This window comes from Symphalangus syndactylus, chromosome 14 (genome assembly GCF_028878055.3).
Source record: "Symphalangus syndactylus isolate Jambi chromosome 14, NHGRI_mSymSyn1-v2.1_pri, whole genome shotgun sequence".
NCBI lineage: Eukaryota > Metazoa > Chordata > Mammalia > Primates > Hylobatidae > Symphalangus > Symphalangus syndactylus.
This window is the reverse complement of record NC_072436.2, coordinates 21635456-21655727: the sequence shown is the minus strand read 5'-3', so window position 1 is coordinate 21655727 and position 20272 is coordinate 21635456. Positions and strand designations below refer to the sequence as shown.

At 34.5% G+C, this 20272-nt stretch overlaps 1 protein-coding gene across 3 annotated transcripts in view; it reads right to left on the bottom strand.

Annotated features, from left to right (window-relative positions):
* ABCA5 (ATP binding cassette subfamily A member 5) overlaps nucleotides 1-20272 on the bottom strand; it is an 89018-nt gene that overhangs the window by 53601 nt on the left and 15145 nt on the right. For all 3 annotated transcript variants that reach the window (XM_055243687.2, XM_055243688.2, XM_063617487.1), the window contains exons 4-11: nucleotides 17462-17623; nucleotides 16485-16573; nucleotides 14923-15152; nucleotides 12562-12703; nucleotides 10723-10911; nucleotides 9145-9292; nucleotides 5361-5529; nucleotides 2826-2884 (exon numbers count right to left, since the gene is read on the bottom strand). In XM_055243687.2, coding sequence (XP_055099662.1) covers nucleotides 2826-2884; nucleotides 5361-5529; nucleotides 9145-9292; nucleotides 10723-10911; nucleotides 12562-12703; nucleotides 14923-15152; nucleotides 16485-16573; nucleotides 17462-17623 — 1188 coding nt within the window. The remainder of the gene's footprint in view (nucleotides 1-2825; nucleotides 2885-5360; nucleotides 5530-9144; nucleotides 9293-10722; nucleotides 10912-12561; nucleotides 12704-14922; nucleotides 15153-16484; nucleotides 16574-17461; nucleotides 17624-20272) is intronic.

The window sequence follows — 20272 nt, the reverse complement described above, 5'->3', positions numbered from 1 at the left end:
TCATTGTTTAGTTCTACTATTATTTTTTGTCAATCTAAAATATTTTAAAAATAGATCATTGTGTCAACTGCAAATAATTTTACTGCATCCTTTCCAATCTGGATGCCTTTTATTTCATTCTCTTGCTTCTTTGCATTAGAAACAATTAGTTGCAATTGTTATTACAATTATAATTATAATTATAATTAACTAGTTGTTCCAATAACTTACATTGGAGGTTATATGTACTCTCCAATGTTGAATAAAAAGACGTGAAACACACTGTAACCATAAAACAACAGATTCATAAATTGGACTTCATTCAAATTAAGACTTGTGTTTGTCAAAAGACACTGTTAGTAGAATTAAAAGGCAAGCCTCAGACTGAGAACAAATATTTAAATACCTGTATCTAACAAAGGTCTTGAAACAAAAATGTGAAAAGAACTTGAATAGGCATTTCATAAAGAAAAACCTCCAAATGCCAATAATCATATAAAAAGGTGATTAATAACATTACTTATTAGGCAAATGCAAACTAAAACCCTATTAATATACCACTATACCTACTTTCTCCTTAATTAATTTGCCTCGTAGAAGACATTTGGTAAAGCCTGGAGACATTTTTGATTGTTACAATTGGGAGAGGATGTTTAGCAGTGTGTCAGGGATGTTTAGCAGTGTGCCAGGGATGTTTAGCAGTATGTCAGTCAGTCAGTCTCTAGAACCAATAGAATACACACACACACAATGGAGCAAGTATGAGTGTGAGGTTGGGGGATCAGGGAAGGTTTATTTTAAGAAATTGCTTCAGAAGACTGTGGGGTCTAGTAAGTCCCAAAAATTTGTAGGGCAGGTTGAAAACTCAGGCAAGAGTTAAAGTTGCCGTCTTGGGTCCAAAATTCACAGGCTGACAGGCTGGAAACTCATGCAAGAATTTGTTTCATTCTTGAGGCTGAACTCCTTCTCTCTTTGGTGATCAAAGCCAGGGATGCTGCTTGTGAAGGTTAATTTTATGGGTCCCCCTGGCTAGGCTATGGTGCCGTTATTTGGTCAAATACTGATGTAGATGTTGCTGTAGATGTCATTAACTTTTATAATCATCTGACTTAAACTTGATTAGTCTTGATAATAATGGTAAACCTTATCCAATCAGTTGAAGGCCTTAAGAGAAAAAACTGACTGTAAACTAGTTCAACCATTGTGGAAGTCAGTGTGGCGATTCCTCAGGGATCTAGAACTAGAAATACCATTTGACCCAGCCATCCCATTACTGGGTATATACCCAAAGGACTATAAATCATGCTGCTATAAAGACACATGCACACGTATGTTTATTGCGGCACTATTCACAATAGCAAAGAGTTGGAACCAACCCAAATGTCCAACAACGATAGACTGGATTAAGAAAATGTGGCACATATACACCATGGAATACTATGCAGCCATAAAAAATGATGAGTTCATGTCCTTTGTAGGGACATGGACGAAACTGGAAAACATCATTCTCAGTAAACTATCGCAAGGACAAAAAACCAAACACCGCATGTTCTCACTCATAGGTGGGAATTGAACAATGAGAACTCATGGACACAGGAAGGGGAACATCACACTCTGGGGACTGTTGTGGGGTTGGGGGAGGGGGGAGGGACAGCATTAGGAGATATACCTAATGCTAAATGACGAGTTAATGGGTGCAGGAAATCAACATGGCACATGGATACATATGTAACAAACCTGCACATTGTGCACATGTACCCTAAAACCTAAAGTATAATAAAAAAAAAAAACTATGAGAAAAAAAATAAAAATAAAAAAAGAGAAAAAACTGAGGTTCCTTGGAAGAGTCCTGCCTCAAGAATGTAACAGACTCCTACGTGAGTTTGCAGCCTGTCAGCCTGTCCACAAATTTTGAACTCAAGACTGAAACTTCAACACTTGCCTGAGTTTCCAACCTGCCTTACAGATTTCTACATTTACCAGGCCCCACGATCTCATGAACTACTTAAAACAAACCTCCCCTAATCCCCCACCCTACAATCATACTGGTGTGTGTGTGTGTCTGTGTGTGTGTGTGTGTATTCTATTGGTTCTGGGGACTGACTAACACACTGACACAATGCTAAACATTCTACAATAAAGAACAGTTCTTCACAACAAAGAATTATCAGGACCAAAATGTCAGTAGTGCTGAGGCTGAAAAACCCTATGATAGGCCAAATGAATTTTTCAAAAAGTAACTAACATGTATTGTATATACATGCAAAATAATAAAATGAAACAAGGACATAGCCTTATTCAAATAATTGAGTATTTTTCATTTTAATAGATATTACATTTTACTTTTACAAATTTTATGTTGTTAGTTTTATTTTGAATAGTAATCACATAAATGAAAGTATCTCAAAAAGCAAGACAAAGGCTGGGCGCAGGGGCTCATGCCTGTAATTCCAGCACTTTGGGAGGCTGAAGCGGGCGAATCACCTGAGGTCAGGAGTTTGAGACCAGCCTGGCCAACATGGTGAAACGCTGTCTCTACAAAAATACAAAAATTAGCTGGGCATGGTGGCGTGCACCTGTAATTGCAGCTACTGAGGAGGCTAACGCAGGAGAATCACTTGAACCCAGGAGGCGCAGGTAGCAGTGAGCCAAGAGAACACCACTGCACTATAACCTGGGTGACAGAGCGAGACTCCATCTCAAAAATAAAAATAAAAAATAAAAATAAAAATAAAAGCAAGACAGAAAATCATGGTAGAGAAGTTTAAATTTCCCACAAGCTATGCAAATTATTTTTCTATTTGTACTTTAAATACTATGGCCTGAATACTAGGAAAACTACTTACTCCTCAAAGCCTCCACATTTTCACCCTTCTTTCTGTATGTCTTCTGAATACCACTAATTCTGAAATATAAAGTTTTATATTTTACGTATTTAAAGCAATTTATAAGTATGTGTGTTTACCATGTATATTTTTATCAATGCTATCATATTTTATAAGAATAATAAAATAATAATAAAGTACTTTCCTACTAAAACAATGAACCAAATAATGTTGATAATAAAAATACAATTGATGCTTGAAAACACAGGTTAGGAGTGCCAACTCCCACACACAGTTGAAAATACACATATAACATTTTTACTCCCCTAAAACTAATCTATTAATAGCCTACTATTGATAGGAAGTCTTGAAGATAACATAAACAGTTGGTTAGCATATATTTTGTAGGTTTTACATGTTAAATACTGTATTTTTATAAAGTACACTAGAGGAAAGAAAATGTTAAGAATATTATAAGGAAAAAATACATATATTTACAGTATTATACTGTATTTATCAATGCCATCAGTTCACATCATCTATTTATAAGATGAACAAGATGCATAGTCTATCCGAAATGACAGGCAACTGCACCCACAGACCTCAATCTATAGTACATATCAAGCAATTCAACTTTTTCTTATAATGTCACGACCTTTCTCTGCTTCTTGAGAGCACTTCCAGCATCACCAGTGGCAATTCCCATGGATCCCATGATGCTATTCAAAGCTTACGGTATTGCACTAAACATGCTAAAAAATAAGCAAGAACCCTGAGACATTACTTTTTATCATGATATGCAATTTACTGGAGAGATGAACAGCTCACAAGGAGATAATTGAGTCACATGGCATTTGAAGTATATCCTTGGAACACATAAGCTCACCATAACAGTAAAAGAAGGTGCTACAAAATTATTGCAATAGTACAGTAATACTGTAGTTAATATTATGCAGCTATGATTTAATACTGCGTCTTCACATTTGTTTACATTTCTCTCAACTGGGCATTGGCATAATGTAGGTCTGTCAGTATTGTGTACATTAAGCTTTGATAAAGCATAACTTACTATAATCTGTGTATATTTTATGGTAGTAAATGTTAGACTAGTATCTATAAATATTTTATGCATTCATGACATACCTATTTGTTTTTGGTATTTCTAGGCTAACAGTTCATCTGCGAGTTTTTTCAAATTGTTGCAAATCTCCAAAAAAATTTCCAATATATTTGCTGAAAAAAACCCACATATAAGTGAACTGGTGTAGTTTAAACTTGTGTTTTTCAGGGATCAACTATAAAATTATTTTAAAGAAGGTACAAGAGAAAAGCATAGTATTCCTTTCCATTGTAAGTGTCATTGATTCATTTTTCATGCCAACCCAACTTCTAAAACTAAGTGAAGCATTTGATTTAAGCAATTTATGAATTTTTTCATTTCTGATTATCAAACACTTGTTACATCAATGAAGGGTGATATAAACCAGATGTCATTTCATGTCAGCACAAATTTCAAACCATTAATAAACGTGAAGTGATTTTCTTATTCTACCTAATTTTTTCATATTTTTTTAAGGAAATGACTTGTTAATCAGTTAAAATTTACCCTTGAGAAAGCAGGCCACTGACCAATGAATTACATCTTAAGTATTTTGACTTTCTCTGGAATTTTTACATTTTTCTTAACTTTAAAAATTATTATGCTTCACTTTTTAATGTCATTTTATTTTATTTCTTTTCTTTCACCTAATTTTATTTCTAAATTTGGTACTGACTGACCTAACAAAGAATAGTAATGCATTTCTTTGGTTCTTAAAAATTAAAGTAATGAAATGTTCTAATTATACCCAAAACCCTAAAAGTCTATGAAATTAACAGACGACAATTTAATATGCTGTATAAAACAATGTAGCATGAATAAAATTATAGTTAATATTTATCATGTTTCAGTCTATATAATGGGAAAAGCTTTAAACATTAATTGCATAAACATCAGGTTTTATTACTTTTAAAATTTTCCATTCAAACATAAAATTTCAGGGGACAGGTGTGGTGGCTCACGCCTATAATCCCAGCACTTTGGGAGGCCAAGGCAGGTGGATCACTTAAGGCTATGAATTCGAGACCAGTCTGGCCAACATGGTGAAACCCTGTTGCTACTAAAAATATAAAAATTAGCCAGGCATGGTGGTGCACGCCTGTAGACCCAACTACTTGAGAGGCTGAGGCACAAGAATTGTTTGAATCTGGGAGGCAGAGGTTACAGTGAACCGAGATTGTGCCACTGTCCTCCAGGCTGGGCGACAGAGCGAGATTCTGTCTCAAAAAAACAGAAAGAAAGAAACAAAATTTCAAACCTAGCACCAACTTTATTCCAAATGGTTGCAAAGAAAATAAGAAAAAGAGAAAAGTAGCTGTTATTAATGTTTTAAAATCATGGCATACGTACCAAATCTAAGATACCATATTTACATACATATTTAAAGAACAGGATTATAAATGTGGCAGGTTCCATTAGCAGTTCTTATACCTAAATTGCCAAAGATTGAACCATACCTTATGGCTTCTTTTCCTACAAATTCTGAAGAAACAGGCTCAATAATTTCACTAAAACTAATATTTCCATTAACATTGCCCTCTGATAACTCCTCATAATTTCTTTTGCTCTTTGACCAATATGAAGGCTTCAGAAAATATAAAAATGATCTCCGTAAGCCAAATTCCCCTGAAAAATAAACATTAAAAAACCGAGTTATCATGATTAGTTTTTAAATCATAAAGAATTTCAAACATACGACAACCTGCATCTAAAGTTTAGGTACCATTCCGCAACATATACATATTTCCAAACATCATGTTGTACACAATAAATATACACAATGTTCATTTGTCATTAAAAAGTAATAAGTAAATAAAGTTTAGGTGTATCGTATTAAATCAATATCGTATGAATCAAAGTTTTATTGATAAATAGTTCTAGTCCATAAATAGTTTCAGAATTGCTGAGTGGGATGTAAAGGTGAATAAAGCACATTTTCTATGCTAAAGGAACTAATACCTTTATGAGTACAAGTAGATAGCAAATGGCAAGAACACAATGTAGGCTGAATGTGTTGAAGACTTGAATGGGCACCATCTTAAATGGTCTTTGAAAATAGGTAGTATCTAGAAAAGTGGATATGCTTCATGGAAAAGACTACAGAATTAGGGAGAGCAACAAAGCAACAGGATAGAAATCTGAGACTTAGAAATGGTATACAATGAGGCCAGGCATGGTGGCTCTCACCTATAATCCCAACACTTTGGAAGGCAGAGGCTGGCATATTGCTTGAGCCCAAGAGTTTGAGACCAGCCTGGGCAATATGGCAAAACCTTGTCTCTACAAAAAATACAAAAAATTAGTCAGATGTGGTGGTGCATGCCTGTAGTCCCACTACTTCGGAGGCTGAGGCAAGAGGATCACTTGAGCCCAGGAGGCTGAGGCTGCAGTGAGCCGTGATCATGCCACTGCACTCCAGCCTGGAAGACATAGCAAAACCCTGTCTCAAAAAAGACAAAGACCCTGTCTCAAAAGAAAGAAAGAAATGGTATACAGTGGTAACTGCCCATGCAACATGTTCCATTTTCTCCCTTTTCCCCCCTCAAAATACCTACATTCCTCATTTTTTTTCAAATATCTACTCTTCTTCTAGATTGACCACATTTCAAAGGGATCTGATGCCAAGTACAGAGGATTCCAATTGATTTTATCAGTACTTGGCATCCCTCTGGGAACCGTTACTGCTCCAACAGCAAGCAAACAAAAATATAAAAGCAGGGAAAGGACACTCTATTTAACAAATGGTGCTAGGATAACTGGCAAGCCACATGTAGAAGAATGAAACTGGATCCTCATCTCTCACCCTTTACAAAAATCAACTCAAGATAGATCAAAGGCTTAAATCTAAGCCCTGAAACCATACAAATTTGAGAAGATAACATCAGAAAAAAGGCAAAGACTTCATGACCAAGGATCCAAAAGCAAATGCAACAAAAACAAAGATAGATAGGACTTAATTAAACTAAAAAGCTTCTCCATAGCAAAAGAAATAATCAGCAGTTAACAGACAACCCACAGAGTGGGAGAAAGTCTTCACAATATATATGTTGACAAAGGACTAATATCTAGAATCTATGAGTAACTCAAATCAGCAAGAACAAAACGAACAATCCCATCAAAAAGTAGGCTAAGAACATGAATAGATAGCTCTAATAAGATATACAAATGGCCAAGAAACATGAAAAAATGCTCAACATCACTAATGATCAGGGAAATTCAGATCAAAACCACAATGTGATACCACCTTACTCCTACAAGAATGGCCATTATCGAAACATCAAAAAATGAGAGATGTTGGCATGGATGTGGTGAAAAGCGAGCACTTTTCCACTGTTGGTGGGAATGTAAACTAGTAAAACCACTATGGAAAACAGTGTGGAGATTCCTTAAAGAACTAAAAGTAAGGCTACCGACTGACCCAGCAATCCCACTCCTGGGCATCTACCCAGAGGAAAAGAAGTCATTATGTGAAAAATATACTTTCTCACACATGTTTATAACAGTATAATTCACAATTGCAAAAATATGGAACCAACCTAAATGCCCATCCCAACAACTGGATAAAGAAAATGTGATACACACACACACACACACACAATGGAATACTACTCATCCATAAAAAGGAACAAAATAATGCCATTTGCAGCAACCTGGATGGAAATGGAGACCATTATTCTAAGTGAAGTAACTCAGGAATAGAAAACCAAATATTGTATGTTCTCACTCATAAGTGGGAGCTAAGCTATGAGGACGCAAAGACATAAGAATGATACAATGGATTATGGGGGCTCGGGGAAAAGGTGGGAGGGCGGTGACAGATAAAAGACTACACACTGTGTACAGTGTACATTGCTAGGGTGATAGGTGCACGAATATCTCAGAAATTAACACTAAAGAACTTACTCACATAACCAAACACCACCTGTTCCCCAAAAATCTATTAAAAAATAATAAAACCTCAAAAAAAGAAGAGTGAAGTGCTCAGACAGACTTGAGGTATGTAACTAGATGAGAGACACTGCAATGGTCTAGACTAGTGGTCCCCAGCCTTTTTGGCACCAGGGACCGGTTTTGTGGTAGACAATTTTTCCACAGACAGGGGGCAAGGATAGTTTCAGGATGATTCAAATGCATTACATTTATTGTGGACTTTATTTCTATTACTATTACATTGTAATATATAATGAAATAATTATACAACTCACTATAACGTAGAATCAGTGGGAGCTCTGAGCTTGTTTCTCTGCAACTAGGCGGTCCCATCTGGGGGTGATGGGAGACAGTGACAGATCATCAGGCATTAGATTCTCATAAGAAGCATGCAACCTAGATCCTTCACATGCGCAGTTCACAATAGGGTTCACACTCCTATGAGAATCGAATGCTGCCGCTGATCTGACAGGAGGTGGAGCTCAGGTGGTAATGCGAGCAATGAGGAGCAGCTGTGAATACAGATGAAGCTTCACTCACATGCCTCCTGCTGTGCAGCCCAGTTCCCCACAGGCAACTAGTAAGATCCGTGTCCTGGGGGTTGGGAACCCCTAGTCTAGGCTAGTATTACACAATACAACTTTTATAATGGTCGAAATGTTCTACAGAACATCTAGATTGCACCATGTAATTTAGTAACTAACACCCATACATGGCTACTGAGCACTTGGAATGTGGCTTGTGCTACTGAAAAAAATAAATTGTTAATTGATTTAATTGTAATCAATTTAAATTTTAAAAGCCACACATGGCTAGTAGTTACCATACAGGACAGTACAGGTGTAGAATACAGACACAGGTAATGAGGAATATAAGGGGAAAAGGAAATATGCTCAATACTTAATATTACTATTGAATCTATAGGAGTTTGCTATATTGGCTATAGATGTGGACAGGAGATAAAGAAAATGGTAGGAGTTACAAGATCACTTCATAGTTTTAGACCTTAGAGGGTAAAATAAAATACTTCAATTAAAAAAGACTGATATAAAGAAGGACCAAGTTAAGATCAACTAGAGACTTAAGGCTTTCAAAACAAACTGCTCTCTTTTTACACAATCTCTTTATGTTCACTAGTGGCCACAGACTAAGGTACAAAATATACTTATTTAAAGTCAAATTAAAAGCTTTAACAATGAATATGACTTAGGGTACCCTGGCTAGGAAAAAAAATCTTAAAATTAAGCTGACCCTATGTGGGCAAAAAAGCCTAAAAATCTTTAAAGTAAAATTCAAAAACCGTCTGCATACCTGGAATGACTTGATCGAGATAGACAGCCAAGAGGACATAGAATATACTATTAAGTGTGAGCATGATAATTGTAATAATTAGAGGATATGGGCCTGCAGTCAAATTTGAAAATAAAGCACCTTCATTAAAATCTTCTAAATGCATGACCTGAAAAATAGAAACACTAATTTTATTACATAAAAATGACAAAAACAAGAAAAAGCTAACACTGCTTAGAGTTATTTAGCATATCCAGAGTGACAGTAACCAACTGGGCCTTTTAACAGATTAAACACTTTACCAAATTAATAATACAAATTTATAAGGAAAACAATAAAGATTTTACAAAGATATAAGTTTATCAAACCAATTCCTTTCAATCATGTTTTTAATGTTGTGCTTCTTTAACTGGGATATATTCACTCTAGCGGCATTTAATTCTAATGTAATTACTAACAAATGAAATAAAAATAAACTACAATATTAATAATAACAAATGCAAACAAAAGGGTTATGATCCATATGGAAGCCAAACAAATTAAGTATTAGGGAATAAAATTATGGTTAGCATCTTTCCAAGAGTGAAAAGAAAGCAAGTATTTTGATTAATTAACACAACTATTAAAGTATTCATAGTAGATACTTGTGATAGCATGGAAAGAGAAATGTACTGGAGGTTGAAGCCTCATTTAGGTCCTAGCCCTGCCATTAAGTGAATATGTTTTAATTATACTATTCCAGGCTTCAGTTCCCTCATTTATAAAATGAAGAAGATAAATTCAATGACACTGAAAGGCCATCCCACTCACAACAAAAATCTATGAATCTATAATTCTTCGTTCCTACAGAACACGGACTCGGGGACTCAATGAACTCTCAAAATGTATAACAATCACTCTTAGGTCTCAAAAAAGTAAAATGATTAACTTAATATTTAATTATATCTCATAAATCAGAATTTCTATCCAACCAACATGAATTTCTTATATTTAGTAATTACATTTTTTCTTTGTACATTAGCCAAATTTATGTTCCACTACAAAGCCGTTTCTTATAAGACTTCTTCCATTTAGAACCTGACTACTCCTGTAAGGACTAATAAAAATAATATTTTAAGTCTGAATGTTATTTAGAATGACAATTCCACGAAGCCTGGGCCAACAAAATCCACCAGGCCTACTTATTCCACCACTACACTCACAGTAAATTTGTTCTGCTCCACACACAATTTTCTCCCATGCATTCTTCTGAGATAAATGTACAAATGATAGCAATATAAACAGGCCATAGGCAATAAGAATTACTTGACATTTAAACACATTACTATCAAAATGAGTTTCTGCAGTGAAATAAATTACTGAGATACACTGAAGTAAAAAGTGAAAAATTTATAAACAGAATTTAACTAAAAACTTAAAATTGGACAAACATAAATAAAACTAGATATAAAATATACTGTAGAAATCATTTCTTTCTCATGCTAAAATTTTAAAATAATTTTTTTTTGGTAAATCAAAGGTAGTATTCATGGTAGTATAAGAAGCTACATAAAACAGAAAGAAAATATTTAGTGAATCCAAGATTAATATATTACCTACCTGTGCAATACCAATCACAAAAGTACAGTGACAGAAAGGACTGAAAAGCCACACTAATGATTTGGGAAAACTTTCTATGAGGATTATCATAAGGCCAATAAATCCAAAAGCCACAGTAACAAAAAATTCAACTATTCCCACATGTTTTGATTTTTTAAAAAGAGGTGTCAGCATTAAAGCAAAAAATACCTATAAAATACAAATATTAAGGTTAGTGCAATGTTCATATATACTGGTATGAAAACAAAATTAAAGTTTGCTTCTGAAAGAACAAGCTATTTTCATGAAAAATACATTCACTAAAATACAACTATAATCTATAAATGCTATGGTAAGATATTTTATTTTCATACAAATAGTGACATACCTTTTAAAAATTTAAACTAACAAATATTTTTGTGTTTGTTTTTTGATTTTGTTTTTGAGACAGGGTCTTGCTCTGTCACCCTAGCTGAAGTGCAGTGGTGCGATCTTGGCTCACTGCAACCTCCACCTCCTGGGTTCAGGTGATCCTCCCACCTCAGCCTCCCGTGTAGCTGGGATTACAGGCGTGGGGCACCACATCCAGCATTTTAGTATTTTTTTGTAGAGACAGGGTTTCACCATGTTGCCCAGGCTGGTCTCAAACTTCTTGCCTCAAGCAATCTTCGTGTCTTGGCCTCCCAAAGTGCTGGGATTACGGGTGCGAGCCACCACACCTGGTCTTAAACTAACAAATATTAAAGACTGTATTTTTATCTGTATCATAGGTAAACATGACCACCTCTACATTATATAAACCATAAATAGCCATGTGTTTCTGCAGTAAGATGCATAAAATAAGTGAAAATAATAAATCAACAAAAATTTTAAGTACAAGACCCATCTTTTAAACTTAATTTATTATAAGATAAAAAACCAGTTTAAAAAGAAAAAAAAAAAAACCGAAGGCCTGGTGCAGTGGCTCACTCATGTAATCCCAGCACTTTGGGAGGCCAAGGCAAGTGGATCACTTGAGCCCAGGAGTTCAAGACCAAACTTGGACACATAGAAAGACCTCGACTCTACAAATAAAAAAAAAAAATACAAAAATTAGCCAGGTGTGGTGGCACACACCTGTAGTCCCAGCTACTTGGGAGGCTGAAGTTGAAGGATTGCTTGAGCCTGGGAGGTCAAGGTTGCAGTGAGCCATGAGTGTGCCACTGCACTCTAGCCTGGGCCACAGAGTGAGACCCTGTCTCAAAAAAGTAAAATTAAACATTAAAAAAAAAACCAAAAAACAGGCAATTACATATGGAAGTATGTCAGTTACCTCTAATTTATTATTTTAAAGAGCAGAAATGATAGTGAAAATATTTAACAACTGATACAGGGTGGGCACATAAACCAATCAGAATGGAAGATGGAACCACTTAAAACAAAGGCTGGTCGTTAAAACCCCTCATTCAGACTGCTAAAGAGTTACATTTGCAAATACGTATCTTTAAAAATCATCATCCTGGAGCATAAATTAACTTGAAGAGTAAGGATTTCATGAAGACAAACAAAAATAGTCCAATACTCGACAGTCTTAATTATATACATCATTATATAAAGACAACAGATAGACTCAGAGGAGTTGTATGTGAAATACATCATATGACAAAAGCTAAATCTAAACCTAAAACTATTCTGTAACATTCCTAAAAATACAGGGATACAGTGATGCTACATCATTTACTTATTAAGTCACCTATCAATAACTTAGTAAAATCTGTCTTTCATGGCAAATTGACTACAAGTAAACTGAAGAAAAATACTTTGCTGTATTATCAAACATTTTGACAGTTCTTTATTCCTATCACAAGTTAAAATACTTACAGATGATAATCCATAAAGGAAAAAAAGCAGAAATATCACAATGCTGCTACTTTGAGGAAATAATAAAGAAGCTGTTGCAATGACTGCCATAAGAAGGGACATAAGAAAAATTAAACTTGTATATAGAAGAACCCAGGAAAGCCTAAAATGAGAATACAGATATATTTATGGTCAAATGCATAGGCTTAGACAGTTAAAAAATCATTTTAAACAAAATTTTAGATTTTAGCCATTTTATTCTTAAAATTAAGTCACTGTTCATTTCTGCATATGCTTATGTATTGAATATTAATAGTCTTATAAGTAATTAAAAATATAGTATTGGTTAAGTGATAGGTAAAAGTGTAATCTGGTAAAAAATACTATCTTCCAGAGTTAAAAAAGCTTTCAAAATGAATAGTAATTCATAATTAATTTAAATCTAATATTCTCAAAAGTTCAATAGCACACAATGTCTCTGATTTTCTTAAAATGTAAGAGTTTAATGAGTCAAGATAACAATTTTCTTTACAGCATGTGCTACAATTAAATCTCTGACGGCTTCTGTAACTATAAACAATAAAGGCTACCTTACCTCACTAATCAATGACATAATTACTACAATTATACAATGTGAAATCAACAAGATCAGTAATGAATTCACTATTTTTACTCAAGACTTCTTTACGAATCAGAGCTCAATGGAATTGCTGCAGTATTAAGTTTTATTTTACATATTTTTTCAAGTTAGCTCAGGATTTAATGATGTCATAAAATCACTGAGTTAAGGCTAAAAAGGTAGCGAAATTATCAAAATTGAATCCGTCAGTTTACTGAGGCAAAACTGAGACCCTGAGAGAACGATTTGCCTAAATTCTTCCATCTACCGGTTCTCCATAAAATACTTTAATAACCCAATAAATTTTAAAAACCAATCCTTTGGCCAGGCACAGTGGCTCATGCCTGTAATCCCAGCACTTTGGGAGGCCAAGATGAGAGGATCACTTGAGGCCAAGACTTTGAGACCAGCCTGCACAACATAGCAAGACCCCCGTCCCTACAAAAAAATTAAAAATTAGTTGGGCATGACAGCATGCACCTGTAGTCCCAACTACTTGAGAGACTGAGGTGGGACAATCTCTTGAGCCTGGGAGTTTGAGGCCACAGTGACCCATGATCATGCCACTGTACTCCAGCTTAGGTGACAGAGCAAGACCCTGTCTCAAAAAAAAATCCAAAACTAATAATTTCTAAAATAACAAATGAAAGAAAAACAAGCAAAGGAAATATGTTATATACAATAATTCCATTATGTAAAGTGTTATGATTCATTGTTACATTGGGATAATTGGAATAAAATTTTGTAAAACAGACTATAATAACAGCTCACATGCACAGTATTAGACTTCCCCCCCAGAACAAACTTCATTACATAGTGAAAAGAGTAAGGAAACTACCCTTAGAATTATTTATAAAAATGCATGCCTTTGTAAAATTATCACTATAAAAATGCTGATACATTAAAGGTCACTAGTGAAAACATGTTTTTCTCATTTCTTTCTCTAAAATTATTTCCATATTCATCTTTTTTTTTTTTTTTTTTTTTGAGACGGAGTCTTGCTCTGTCGCCCAGGCTGGAGTGCAGTGGCGCAATCTCGGCTCACTGCAAGCTCCGCCTCTCGGGTTCACGCCATTCTCCTGCCTCAGCCTCTCCGAGTAGCTGGGACTACAGGCGCCCGCCACCACGCCCGGCTAATTTTTTTTGTACTTTTTTTTTAGTAGAGACGGGGTTTCACCGTGGTCTCGATCTCCTGACCTCGTGATCCGCCCGCCTTGGCCTCCCAAACTGCTGGGATTACAAGCGTGAGCCACCGCATATTCATCTTAATTCACCCAAATAACTAAAACTTTCGAGGGAAAAAAAATCCATATACCACATATACAGACTTTAATCACTGTAACTAAATTTTTAATATTATATATATGCCATATTATGGAAGAACTGTAACAGGCAATTAATTTCTAATGTTCCAAGATTTGACATTTCCTGAAGTCTGAAATACACAGAAATACACATGGAGTATACTGAAATACTCTGAAATATACACGAGTGTGCCCATGATTCAAATAAAATGTGAAATAAAATTTAAACACGTATTGTCAACATAAGCTTTTGACATTCTTCCTTCCTTACGTTAAATGAAGCCAATTAGTTGCTGAAACTTGTTGACTAATCTCAAATTCCAAGACTAAGGCAATCATTGTAAGAAAATAGAATAAGCGCTTCATCAAGTTAGGTAAATATCAAAATTACAATTTTGAAAATCTGTATATTTAATACAACTTTTAATTATGTTAAGTAATAAATTTTCAATAACATACCAAAAGGCAGTATCATGAAGTCCCATTATCTTTAAAAATTCTTTTATTTTTTTTTCTTTTTCTGCTACGATATGAATTGCCAAAAAGTATCCAAAAGGTGAAAATGCTATAACTAGGTATATTAAAATTACTCCTCGGGGAAAGGTATCTATTTCTACAACAGCAGTTTCTCCCATAATAACAGCTTTAGTTGACTCCAGCTCCTTCCAAAGAGAAACATTGGTCTTCAACTATAATTAGAAAATGTAAATACATTAAATTAATTTAGTTATGATAGTAGCCCCTAGTAAAACGGGACAGCTATATCCCTAAATTTGGTCAATAACCTAGTACAAATACAATCCTCAAAAAGCTACATACCTGAAATAAAGTGAGTGACCCCAATATCATAATTCTGAGTAGAATATTGCTTTCAATTTATTCTAAAAGTATACCATAAAGTTTAAAGTCGGTAAGTGTATAAATTTTGATTAAATAATTTGTCAAATAAAATAAAATTGCACAATTATCATCTTAAGCAGACAATTATATGTATCTTAGTAAAAATATACATCTTCAAAATTTAGGAATTTAGGAGTGATTATTAGTGCCATCATTCCTATGATTGTTTAAAAAATGTTCTTCTAAATACCAAGCCCTTCTATTGCTTTAAAGTCTATATATGCAGCACATATAGAGCACATATAGACCAAATAATAAAACTATTTATGCTACATAATACTTCTAACATTTCAATTAATGCCTAAATTGAAATCTGTCCTGCCTATTCATCCAGTGTGGTCTGGGCTGTGGATGGCTAAAAACTTTGGCCAAAACACAAATAGGTGATACAACATCATCAATGTAATAGATCCGTATTTCACTATCTTTACCTTAAATTTCTGTATTATTGAATTTGTGCAATATTACATGTCCCTAATATGTTTATAGTATACTGCAAAAGTTTACAAGACAATTTTACATAAATCATCTCATTTGGTTCTTACGACAATGCTGTCAAGTAAAGTATTATTATTATAGTCATTCTACTACATAGCAATGTAACAACAGAGACAAGACTCCTGCTTAGATTTTGATTCCAGTTCTATCATTATTCATACACACTTTAAACATATAGTTTAGTAGAGAAGATGGTTGATATACATTTTGAAATTACAATATTTTGTAGCATAGTAAATTTTGTAGCATAGTAAATTCAATTAGAAAGAGCAAATGGAAAAAAAAGCCACAGATCCATACAGAACATGGAAGAATGAAATATGGTTAATTTGAATAGTTTGAATTCTAAGGTAACTTCATCTACTGCTATCTAGCCCAGACACAAAAGTAAGATTTTTAAAAATAAATTTCATGGCCAGTTTTTCTGCTAAAATATGAAACACAACAAAAAGTACCAAATCAGAAAATATGACTTCTTTTTTATCTTTTTTCTTAAAGGAGTTGTAGTAAGCTACATATTTTGTACATTTGACAGTAGTCAAACCAAATACTATTGTAAAGAATTAGGAAATATTTATTTTAAAATGGCATAGTTTTTGTATTTCTTCCCTTATCATATTTACCTGTATAATGGCAGCATCTATGGATGCTTGTAAAACTGTGAAACCTGAGGACCAGTACTGAGCAGCCTCACATGATTTTGAACAGCCAGCTATGGGGGGGAAGAATATGAGATCTAAGATTCTGTACAACATGTAAGTGCATTGTTTTAAAGATATTATATGGAGAGATACCAAAATAATATAATCAATCAATCAATCTCTATAGGACCAAAGAAATAAGCTGACTTGCAAAGGTAAACAATACCTATAAGATTTCTGATCATTTACCTGAAATTTTGAAATAAAAGTTATATGTGTTAGAATACTAAATAGTAAATGAATAAAAATGTAAAGAAATTAATTGTAGTTATTTAAAACAAGTTACTTTTTTGTTTTAAAGTAAATCATTCTACATGACTTAGCTCCAAAGCACTTCCAGAGCAATGAAAAGTCAAAGTCAAGCAAACAGGAAAAAAGAATTTTCAGAAGGGCTTTTTGAAATAAAACCACAAATTCAGTATTTAGCATAGCGACTTTAACATTGCTCAATAAATGTTTGTGGTTGATAATATTTCTTCATAGGTTTAAACAACCAAAGGTTGTTTCCCATGTTTCAAATGTAAAACTAATAAAGTTCACTAGTAGAAGACCTTAAGATTTTAAAGATTTGTACATACCATAAGTAAAAACAATTACATGAAAAAAAGATATTTAGAAAGTCATATAACCCAAAATGCAATTTTGCTTTATGCTACTGTATTTAATATATATAAATGTATTAAATCGAAATGGATATTATATAAAAATATTTTATGTGTAGAAGTAGATAGATATTTATAAATAAATATTTTTATGCTATACTTCTCAGTTTTCCTATTGGAACAAGTAAGAATATTTGAAAATGCCAATATTGAACTGTATCAAATTTTGACTATGAACTGCAAGCAGCAAAGATATGCATTCAATTGATCTTCAATGATCATTGTAGGGCTATTTACCTCTTGAATCCATATAAATAGAAGATACTGGAATCATATCAGGAAAAAAACGAAGTTCATAGGACATGGAGTCTTTGAAAACCACACCTACAAAGTTGCTCGGCTTAGAAAGACTGGATGTTAACATTTCTTTTTCATTTGTATATTCTTCAGTAATTATTACTGTAAGATATCATAACAATATAGTTAGCTCACAAATTAAAATACCACAATACAGTAGATCACGTTTACAATTATTTTGATAAATGGAATATTTTATAAGCACTTTTGCTATATTTACTTCTTAAAAAATGAAGACAGGCCAGGCACAGTGGCTCACACCTGTAATCCCAACATTTTGGAAGACCAAGATGGGAGGATTGCTTGAGCTCAGAAGTTCAAGTCCGACTTGGGCAACATCGTGAGGTTCTGTCTCCAAAACATAAAAAAATTAGCCAGGTGTAGTGATGTGTGCCTGTACTTCTAGCTACTTGGGAGGTGGAGGCGGGAGGATCATTTGAGCTAGGAGGTCGAGGCTGCAGTGAGCCATAATTGAGCAACTGCACTCCAGCTTACGCAACACAGTGAGACCATGTCTCAAAAAAACAAACAAACAAACAAAAAGAAGACAATTCTTCCAACAAAATAATAATAAATAAAAAATGGTACAATGTTGCAGACACTACTCAGCTGTCATTTGATTACAGAAATGTGTCAGTGTTATACTTACGTCATAAATATATGAAATACAGTATAAAACAATATGCAGAACTCATATTTCATCAAGAATTGCTGTTTCTCAAAATCTCAATGAATTATACTAATTTCAGGCGGCAATGAAATTATAAAAATTATTAGTAATGCAGTTCATTTATCTATGTCGAAGTAAAACTAAAAGGTAACTTCGTTATTTTATATTTTTTTAGAGACAGGGCCTTGTTCTGTTACCCAGCCTGCAGTGCATGGGATCTTGCACTCGAACTTCAGGGGTTAAGAGATCCTCCCAGCTCAGCTTCTGGAGTAGAGCTTGGTCGATAGGCACTCATCACCATGCCTGGCTAATTTTTTGTTTTTAATTTTTGTAGAAATGAGGTGTCACTATGTTGCCCAAGCTGGTCTTGATCTCCTGGCCTCAAGTGATCCTCCCACCTCAGCCTCCGGACTAGTTGGGATTACAGGCATGAGCCACTGCGCCTGCACAAAAATGACTTTTTAGTAAGTATATGAATTTTTTATTTTTAAATATTTCTTATAAAGAAAATTCCACAATCCTTCTCAGAAACTAAATAGGCATTTTAGTAACTATGACGCAACTCCTCCTTAAATAAAAATTGTCGTTCAAATCCAATATTGCTTGTTCCTTTCTTAGGAGATAAGTGGAAAAAATACTGTAATCACTCTTTCTCATCAGATAAGACTAATTTTTAAATATTTTCTTGTAGTTTTGCTTACAAGCAACTAATTTTCACTACAGAAGCTTCAAACATGTGGTGAAATGGAAAGAATATAGAATTAGTACTTAGCTTCTTCATGTATTAACTGTGTGAGCACAGACAGGCGATTTAAACTCTTCAGACTTTAGTGTCCTCATGTACAATGCCTAGCTGATGACACTGGGTTGTTGCGAAAAAACAAATCAAGTAACAAACATCAAAATGCTTTGTAGGCTAGATGTGGTGCCTCACACCTATAATGCCAGCACTCTGGAAGGTGGAGGCAGGTAGATTGCTTGAGTCCAGGAGTACGAGACCAGCCTAGGTAGCATGGCGAAACCCTGTCTCTACAAAAAATACAAAAATTAGCCAGGTGTGGTGGTGTGCACCCGTAGTCCCAGCTACTCAGGAGGCTGAAGCGGGAGTATCACTTGAGCCCAGGAGGCAGAGGCTGCAGTGAGCTGAGATCACAGCACTGCAAACCAGCTTGACAGTGAGATCCCATCTCAAAAAAAAAGAAGAAAAAGACAAAAAAAATGCTTCGTAGATTATAAAGTATTACTTAAATGTTAATTAATAGATTTTCCAGGCCTTTTAAGAGGGACAGGGAATTCCAGGATTTACATGAGTAAAGAAGGTGTTAGTTCAACATCCTACCAGTCATGTTATGTATGTATGCATAACCCATTTTCATACAGTTCTGTTGTTAAAAAGACAGAAGTCTAAAAAATGTGTGTATATGTATACGCTATTTTGGCATCTAAGTTAATATACACTGACTTAGTTTTTGTTTTTTGTTTTTTGTTTTTGAGATAGAGTGTTGCTCTGTCGCCAGGCTTGATTGCAGTGGCACAATCTCAGCTCACTGCAACTTCCGCCTCCCGGGTTCAAGCAATTCTCCTGCCTCAACCTCCCAAGTAGCTGGGACTACAGGCACCCACCATCATGCCTGGCTAATTTTTTTGTATTTTTAGTAGAGACGGGGTTTCACCATGTTGGCCAGTCTGGTCTCGAACCCCTGACCTCAAGTGATCCGCTCACCTCGGCCTCCCAAAGTGCTGGGATTACAGGCGTGAGTCACCATGCCCGGCCTCGTATTTCTTTGGTTTATATTCTTTCCTTCTACTCAGAATTACCAATGAATTTCATTTCAACATTTTTAATCAGCTTTTTGAGCTTATATACTAAATTCTCATGGTAATCTATACTACTTGTGCCTAATACGATACACTAACATATAACAATAAGAAGTGTATTTAATCAAAATATTAAATAGAAATAAGCAGAGAAAGAAACCAATGGAATAAAAGTTACTTGGCTTCTGACTGTATAATTAACACTTTCCATTCAATGATGTACAATCCAATAATGTGATGATATATAAGCTAATTACAACTAT